Source organism: Alosa pseudoharengus, unplaced genomic scaffold, assembly GCF_046254945.1.
Source record: "Alosa pseudoharengus isolate Yale_2024_CS ecotype anadromous, Long Island Sound unplaced genomic scaffold, YU_APseudo_1.1 YU_APseudo_1.1_scf_11, whole genome shotgun sequence".
Taxonomy (NCBI): Eukaryota; Metazoa; Chordata; class Actinopteri; order Clupeiformes; family Clupeidae; genus Alosa; species Alosa pseudoharengus.
The window spans coordinates 4,619,358-4,628,595 of NW_027468576.1; the positions used below are offsets into that span (position 1 = coordinate 4,619,358).

General features: G+C 38.9%; 1 protein-coding gene across 2 annotated transcripts; it reads right to left on the reverse strand.

Annotated features, from left to right (window-relative positions):
* Positions 1–215: 215 nt before the first annotated feature.
* LOC143114348 (uncharacterized) lies at positions 216–5,148 on the reverse strand. Of its 2 annotated transcripts, XM_076275892.1 has the most exons (7): positions 5,093–5,148; positions 4,102–4,148; positions 2,771–2,876; positions 1,772–2,513; positions 1,290–1,508; positions 824–1,034; positions 216–399 (listed from the first exon to the last, which is right to left on the reverse strand). In XM_076275892.1, the coding sequence occupies exons 3-6, from the start codon at positions 2,868–2,870 to the stop codon at positions 830–832; spliced, it is 1,266 nt and encodes a 421-aa protein (XP_076132007.1). In that variant the 5' UTR covers positions 2,871–2,876; positions 4,102–4,148; positions 5,093–5,148; the 3' UTR covers positions 216–399; positions 824–829. The 2 variants fall into 2 exon arrangements, with proteins under 2 accessions (XP_076132007.1, XP_076132016.1); XM_076275901.1 differs by lacking the exon at positions 5,093–5,148 and having other exon boundaries at positions 4,102–4,165.
* Between the last annotated feature and the right edge of the window lie 4,090 nt (positions 5,149–9,238).

A 9,238-nucleotide genomic window follows, 5' to 3' on the forward strand; every position in this document is an offset into this window, starting at 1 on the left:
TGGAGCAGCATACTTCTTCATTCAGGGCCTATATGTGCTCAAGTGTAGAACAGCTGACATCTGCAACATTGGAGACAATCTTTGAGGTTCAGCTCAGTGAAAAGGGAAGCTCAAGACGACTGGAAGAAACCAGAGTAATAGGATTCTGGAGAGACTATCTTCTTGATACAGAAGGTTTGTTTTAATTAGAACAATTATTGTCTTGACAGCTCATTTGCAGTTGCATTGAAATTATATTTTACAATCAAAATCTATACTTCTTTCAGATAACCAAACAGCACTCTCCCTCCAGAACATCCTCATGTTTGCCACAGGACTGAACACAGTGCCTCCCTCAGGAATTCAGCCTCAACCCACACTGGTGTTTAACTGGACATCTCGCTTCCCAGTCGGTAGAACCTGTTCAAATACAATTGAGATACCAATGTCAAAGACGTATGAGCAGTTTAGAAATAACATGGACTTTGGAATCCAAAATTCCCCAGGTTTTACACTCCCCTAGTAATGTGAACTATAAATGAGATGTTCTCTTAAGTTGTTTGTGTATTTGCACATGTTTTTTTCTTATTTGCCTGCGTTGTCAAAATTTGCAGGTTGTTTGCACCTGTCAGTCACCATTTTCTAAATCATATTTTATATGTTTTCTAAGGCATTGTATCCGTCCTAACAGTATTTAGAGTTTGCAGGTACTGTACTAGCACCATTCACACAAATATGTGGGTTTTTTTTGTATGTATTCTAAGGCATTGTTGTGTGTTTGCCTAGTGCAAACTGGAATCTAAATAAACATTAACAAAAAAAAGTGTGTGGTAGGTTTACTCACATTTCATTACATTTCAGCCATGTTCTTCAATCTGATGTAGCTCTCCACACAGGACTCCCAGGTCAAAGGCTGCACTAGACCACTTTGTCTCTGTAGGTCCTCAAAGTAAGCCTGGAGCTGGGCATCTCCACATAGACTGTAGGTTGACTCAACCGCAAACTGGCCCAATTCCTCCTGTGAGACTGGAAACCCACAGTCGGTTCCGCCAAACCTGAGAGTTTACATTTATGTTAGCTTGTCAACTGGCACACTGTAATGACACATGAAATGAATAGATAGGAATGTCCCTTTTAGGGGGAACTGTATGTAAGGGATGAGAATTAATAGCCAATCAGGAAAAAGTATTTTTTTCTCTCCAGTTGATAATTTGACTTAACGCTACTCAACCAGCAATATAATGTCTTGATATTTCTGATGAAGTAAATTTGAAAAATGTAACCGTTAATCTAAATGAATAGAAACAAACCTGTGAGGTAGGTTGTAAATGACATCTGGTTTACCAGATGGACAACGAGACAGACGAACAGGTCTGATGGTATGGGTATTCCACTTCCTCCTGCATTCATCAAGGTCTCCCTGTAGCACACCCAAGAACACAAACCGCACTAGGCATGTGTGCTCATGGCTGCCATTGAACAGATGTCTCTCCCTCAGGTCACTCATGAGGTCCATCCAGAATTGAGATCTGCAAGTTTAATGAGGGAAATGATTAATGAGTGTTTTTTTTCTTATTGACTGAGTGATCCACACAAGCATTCCAATGCGCCTGTACGTTGTACTTGAGCAAATGGCAAAAATAAACACTTGACATGAAGTTGTACTTATGTTACCCCAAAAACTTTCTAAAGACAACATACTGTTAATGATTTACGAAGTAAGAAGTAGTCAGAACATCTGAAATACTCTGATCATTAAGATATACTGTTAAAAAAAAAAAAAACACCTCACCTTTGTTTTCGGAAGTATGACCACCAGCTTTCAATTCTCTGGTTTGCCATTGAGGTCCCATACATATGGCTGGCAGCCCCAGCAAAAACATCAGTGTAAGGTGATCTTAAGGTACACTGGATTGCTGCCATCGTGCCATTTTCAGTGCCACAGTCTGTTCGAAGCCTCATTGGTATGACTCCACCTTCTGAGACGCAACGTATATAGTTTTGAGCAATGACCCCTGGGTCATTGTTGCTTGCTCCACACACCAACCACAGTACTTTGCGGGAGTATCCATCTATGCAGCCACTAATAGCCAAACCGTATGGTTTTAATTTGTCATACCCGTCAACATGCCAGGTATAGTTTGGTCCAAGGGAGCTGTAAACTCTCCTTACAAATCTTTGACTTGCACGAAGTTGAACTCCTGAGGGATCAACCTGTCTCATCAAAGCCATGACATCATCCCTTCTCACTGTCAGAGAGTACTTCTGGCGCAATGTCTGCCACATCGAACGGTAGCCATGGAGCTGGCCTGGTCCTTTCAGCTCCTTTTGTATAGCAGCATGTACAGTAGCAGGAGAAGAGTAATTTTTTTTCCTTGATAATGACATACTTTTCAATTTTCTCTTTAAAGAGCGAAGGCTCATTTTAACACTGTGAACTGTTGCCAAGAAATCCAAAATTTCATCATGGCTGTAGCCATCCTCAAAGTAATTCCGAATCAGGTCCTCCTCAGTGGGGCTGTCCAATGCTGACCCTGACAAATATCAAGGGGAAAAACATATTTATTATTTTATTTCATGAAGTAATATTTATATGTAAGGTTATATAAGTATGTACTACATTATATTACAATCCAATTAGTACCTTTACATATTTACTTTTTTTAACATCAAACATTTAGATTAGTAGGTGTGGATTTCAAAAGATCTTGTATGTAGCTACTAGTATTCCAAACAGTGTGTGTGTGTGTGTTCAACTCTTATATTCTGCAAATACATAAAGTCTATTTACTGTCATCTTCAGCTTCAGTCAAAAATTGTAAATTTTTGCCACATGAGCCACAGAAGGCTTGAACAGTCCCCAGATCATGGCCACAGAAAGGACAAAACATGGCAGCCTGAAAACACAGACACTGATATGGTGAATTCATTTTAATCCATTCAATGATAGACACAGACACACATACACACACACTGACAACACAAGACGGAGCGGCAGACACTCGCACACAGATTGGGAAAACACTGGGGACAGTCATACAGGATGTAAATAGCCTCGGCGCTACGTAAGGGATAATGTATAGAACGCCGGTCATTGTCGGGAGATAGGTCCCGACAGGGCGAACTGGACCCCGACGCGCAGCGGAGGGGTCTTGTTCCGCCCTGAAGGGACCTATCTCCCGACAATGACCGGCGTTCTATACATTATCCCGCTTATTACACGGCTACTTACCAAAACGACACAATAAACTCCCCACGATATGACTCTTTAGCCTACATAGCCTAGGCTATTAGCCTATTTGTTACCGTTTCATCATGGCTTTTGCTGAGAAACAAATAGTTCGCAACAACACACGCTGAACTTGAATCAAACATTCTTTAGAACACAGCTGATCAACCGTCTGCTTTCACTTTTGAATGAAGTTCCAATCCTTGCGTAGTAATATGAAAGAATTGACTTGGAAGCACAAAGCCCATTTTCCTTGACAGCGGTCTGTTATACTTAGCAACGGTCTGTTATTCAGAATTAGCAGACCGCCGAACGTTGGAAAGGCCTATTCAAGTGAATGGAGCATTCTGCAGCACTATGAAGAGCCGTGTAATAAAGTAATATAACATACCACAATATATAACTACAACATCCAAATCTTTACATTAAGCTAGGCTACACTCATCTCATTCACCCTCTTTATTTACGTGCACACAACCAATGAGCTGCCCCTCTCTCTCAGCTGCTAGTCAACGATAGTTGACGTTTTGGGAAGACAATTGAGAAACTAAAGTTATACAAAATGTCATGTTACCCCGTCATTGACTTTTATACATTAGCAGCTAATATGTACCAGTGGAGTCAGGCAAGCGCTACACCTTCCCGTTCATTTTCACAAAAGGATTTAACATTATGTAGAGGATCTCTCCAGCTCCACCACAAAGGACGTATAGACGCTCATACCAATGCGTTAACTGCTTTTTTATTTAAGGGGTTTGCAGCTCCTGTCGTCAATCAACATGTACACACAAACAGGGAGGCACGGGATAAAGTCAGATCAAGTCCTGCCTCACTCAACATAAACATCAACTCAGAAGAAAAATAAAAGAACAATACATAACAAGTCTAATTACCTGTCGTCAACCGGGTACACACAAACGGGATAAAGTCAGATCAAGTCCTACAATAAGACAAAAAAACAATGAGTTCCCGTTCCCCCATATAATGTTGGTAGAAGCTAGATAGGCAATAAGCCGTTCGCTAAGTATTTTTCACTTTTAAATTGCGTTCTCAGCGCGAGCCGCGGAGCCGCGTCTCCAACATCCAACGTATAATCTATGGTTAAAACATTAGCTATCCTAAGATAAATTGTCCCGACATTACAAAACCCCATTAAGAAAGACAACAAACAGTATACAATTAATTAATAACAGTAGTCCTATACAATTAATTCATAACAGCAAATTGAATACTCTTGACGTAGCCTAGGCTATAGCAGCTAGTTTATAATTAAGATTAGAATGCTAACAACGTTAGGCTAATATCTTACGTATAATTTTATTAATATCTGACTCAATACAGTTAGAGAACAATGTATCTACATATGTTACATGTTTTTATCCAACAATACAAAAGAAAATCATGTATATTTTGTGTATATTTATCTAGTATTTATCAATTATTGTCATAATGTTCAGAGCTTAGTCGCTATACATACCTGCCTCACTCAGCATAAACATCAACTGAGGAGGCAGTAAACATTCCGGTTGTTATGGTAACCGGAACGGTCAATGTGTCAAATATTAATCAAATATTAATCAACACTATTCACAATCAATAAACAAGTAGTAACAAATAAATTTACAAATAAATAAAAGGTAGATTTGCTGAAACAGTTTCTCACCATTACAATTACATATGTTCAGGGCATTCTAGCAAGATAGCAAAACTACGCTACTAACAATTAACAGTTAGCATGAAAACAATCCCTAGATAGTTTCATAGTAGGCTCATTATCATCAGTGTAGTGTAAACCTACATACATACATACGTACAGACAGTAAAGGAGAGGTGTTCATTATTTTTAAGTGCCATTAAAATTTTAAAATAAACCCAAATACTCACATTTCCGATCATTCAGAGCCAGCTGTTGCTGTCACACCCGTTCGCATCTGTTCAGAGTTGTTCATCACTTTTAAGTGTCCCCCGGAAACACTTCCGTTGTGTTGTGAGTGCAGTTTGCAGCTCGTTTCTGAAATGTTGTCTGAATTTGCAGCGCGTTTTCTAAATGATGTGCACGTGTTTTCAAATGAAGATGAAGATGTTTTCTTAAGTTGTTGGTGTTTTGTTTATTTGCACGTGTTTTGTTGATTTGCATGTGTTTTGTTGATTTGCATGTGTTTTCATAAGTTGCATGTGTTATGGCCCTTCTCGGCCACCGTAGTTAAGTGCATAGACAGCAAAATAAAGTGACAACGCTAACCAGGCTAATAAACAAGCCAAACAAACCACGAGTTAACGTCAAAGGGCAAAGTCACGTGACTTCTAAAATGAAAGGATCAATTTCGTTTTTTTAAAAAAAGGCAAAATAGTGTGATATTTTCACAGTTAGTAGGCTAGATTATTACTTTACACACAATAAAAACAAATATTGAGGCAAATTGTAGACCCTTTCATATACAACTAAACACAGATGTTGAAGGTCTTGTTTAAGTGGATTTTTAAAAATATTTTTTCTATGTAATTTGCACTTTCAGAAATAAGAGATGCTGTAGGCCTATTTTCAGTTTTATAGCTGATTGTCTTATTTTGTTTACAAGTTACAGATGGAGTCTGGGTACTTATTGTACTGTTTATCCTACATCTTACACACTTCAGGGTGTTGCAGATAGCTCAGGAAAGAGACTGTATGACACTAGGTGGTACAGCCTGAGACATGTACAAAAAAAATGGTTTCTGCATTTTTGTTTTGCTTTTCCCTCCATTGTACCGAACTCGTACCGAACCGTGATGTCCGAACCGAGGTATGAACCGAACCGTGACTTCTGTGTACCGTTACACCCCTAGTTTATTGCACGTTACGCCCAAACCACACCCATGATTAATGTAGCTACTTCAGACCACCCCATTTTAGATTTGCGTCGGGCGCAACAGTCAATATCCCGCCGGTAAAATAGCATCAGCGCCCAAGATCCGCCCACAAAGTCACTTGCGTTTTGCGCGAAGACACTTCCGTTTCAGACCATTAAAATAGGGCCCTAGGACTCCTTTTACTAAGAGTAATTCAGGAAGCATTTTAGCCCTAAAAGTAGCGCCTGAGTCTGTGACAGCTTAAGCGAGGACTCCTAATAAGACCGATTCACAAACAATGTTTTGTGGTGGCATTTCACGTCGCGATGTTTTGAAATGCGTCTAACAATCATGAGGGAACAATTTTGCATTGTAGGCATAACTAAGGGATGCAGTAACACCACCAACAACAACCAAAACTAGCCTACTCATTGTTTACATGTACATTAAATGTAACGTTTCATTGTGAATCAAATTAAAAGATTCTCCTCTTTGCAAACGTTGGCCTATAGGCATATGGTGACAGATTAATTTAATAATGTTGCTGCGTGAATCATGGTAAGCGTGAATGAAGTGGCCACTTCTTAATAGGAGTCACTGTATGGAAGTAGGCTAAGTAAAATAGAGATGTTTAAAATAAGATAAAGTTAGGATATGCCCGCTTGACAATGGCAGAGATAACTGGCCTTTGGCCATAGCAACCATCCATTTAGAACGACTGGCCTTCATAGCAACCAAGGATCTTAGCTGTGATTCATGTAGCTACAGTATGCATACAATGTGATGCAAAGTATAGAAAGGTGATGAAATATACAGAGCCAGGTCAAGAAATATAGTGCAATGTAGACAGTAGTATACAGTTGATTTACAGAAGGTGGTTTAGAGTAATATGAATTAAATATAAATATGTGCAGTGTATTAGCAGTTATCTCATACAATAAGTAGAATAATGTATGTAGATGTAGCAGTAACATTATAATGTAGAAATAATAATATAGATATATGCAGTGTATTAACAGAATATAATAAAACAGAATAATTATGGATATTCAATATGACAAATATATAACAGATATGTACATAACATACAGCTATGTGCAGTGTGGAAACAGTGTCATTGTAGCGCAGAAACAACATTATAAGAGTAGTAAGAATAAGTCTATGTGCAGGATGAATAGTATAAAGATCAGTAGAATAACTGTATAAATGTAATTACAGTAGGCCTATGTACATTTGTAAATAAATAGAAAAGTATGGGTGAGAGGGATAAATTAATTTTATTTAATCGTAAAAGTAAATTGCATTAAATTAAATTGCAATTAAAAATCTTTCCAGTAGGCTTTAATGTCACGCAAAAAGTACAACCAAAGCTGAGCTTGATCAACTAGAACGTCTAAAGAACCAGAACTTGAGTGTAGTTTTTTGCTGGGTCCCAGGCCATGTTGGTCTGAGGGGAAATGAGAAAGCGGACAGTGCTGCTAAGCAAGCCCTCAATGAAGAAGTCACAGAATGTCAAATCCCTGCCCCAGACCTTAAACCTATACTGAACTCTTACATCTCAGATAAGTGGCAATCTGAATGGGATTAATGTACCAACAACAAGCAAGGAATGTGAATTTTGGCACATTTTCATGATCCACTGGGTCGTTATGGGCCACACAAAATACGGTGTTGCTAAAATTACTCCTATTGTGGCTATTAGAGACATGCGTTCATGAGTATCCAGCTACATTCAATGAGTTAAGTAAAATACATTCACACACAAAAAAAACCCCATCACTAATGTTGTGGACATTCCTTTATTCTGAGATACATCAATAGGCTCTCAAAACAATCCCAAACAGACATAAGGTCTTTATAGAGCAAATCCATATAGATTATTTGTCAAATAAACCAGTAAAACAGAATTAGGTGATGGAATATATAACATTCACACTCATAGCTCATATTTTTAAAATAAATCAGTGAAAAAGTATCCTGACAAACAAGCAGCATTTGAATGCCTTAGTCATATTTTATAATTTCACATTTTTCTCTAGGTTACCTGATAGCCCAGTTTGAGAGGTGCAAGACGCGTGACATTATTTATTTTTGCAGCCAATCACTGCTGTTGTTTTATTTTATTGATTTGATTTTAGTCATAGAAGCTAAATTCGAAGGCAGGCCACAGGTAAAATCCAACGAACATTCATTGAATAGAGCTTTTGAGGTATTGCCACTGCTCCAACATCGAAAGGCACTGTTACAATGCCTGGATCAAGCCAGGTTCAGCATAGCGTATGCCACTGTCCGCTCACGTTGCTGACCGGACCAGGGCAAGCACACTTTCGCAGTTCCCGCCGGAAATGCAGTCTAGTTATTATTTTTCCCGTCTCCCTAATTTTTTGTCAGCTCTAGCTCCTAGGCCCTTTGAGACAGAGACACCGTTCCAACTTTAAAACGTCCGGTCAGTACCGGTGTAAGTTGGCCACGAAGATGACGTCAGGTGGGCGTGTTGTTCGTCCACCATATTGGATTGAACAGAAAGCGAAACTAAATTTTCACAGGTCACAAATTTGGTCCGAACGCCACAAAACTTGACGTACATTATCCTTGGACCAAGCCTCACAAAAGTTACCGGAAGGATTTTTGATTTTCGAAAGCGTTTGCCCGTCACAGCCAAAGGAAATCGGTGGCGAAGCTCCGAAACAGGAAGTCGTCCATCTCAGGAACACTGTCACATATCGATACCAAATTTTGTATATGAACTGGGGACTCCAATGTGAGGGTGCATAAGCTAAAAAAAAAAAAAAATATTCCAAAAGTTTACATCATTTTGCAAACCACCCACAGGTATTTGGTAACTCACCATTCACCTTTGCACCATTCACCTTCTATCATAATGCCTTCCAAGTATGCTCAATGCCTCTGGGCAGCCACAATGTCTCCGGGCAACCTTGCCCACTCATGAAATCCTTGCTCTGCCATGGGATAGTATGGACTTATGAACTGAAATTGCAAGGAGAACAGTAGCTATATATAGCTTACATAATAGAGTTGTTTTCACATTGACGGTATTCAAAATACATTTTTCATTATTGTTAAATATCATGATGGGAGAGTATTATTAAAAATGTATGCAAATTCATATGTTTACGGGAAATCAGGTTTTACTGGGTTGTTTTGTTGTAAAGACATGCAAGGCATTCTGGGCCGTAATGA

What these genes read in the sequence shown, in the direction of transcription:
- LOC143114348 (XM_076275892.1), bottom strand. Translation starts at nt 2,870, where the DNA reads ATGTTTTGTCCTTTCTGTGGCCATGATCTGGGGACTGTTCAAGCCTTC. An exon ending in GACTGAAGCTGAAGATGACA is followed by an intron (nt 2,514 to 2,770) that starts GTAAATAGACTT and finishes GATATTTGTCAG; the next exon opens with GGTCAGCATTGGACAGCCCC. An exon ending in ATTTACAACCTACCTCACAG is followed by an intron (nt 1,035 to 1,289) that starts GTTTGTTTCTAT and finishes GTAAACTCTCAG; the next exon opens with GTTTGGCGGAACCGACTGTG.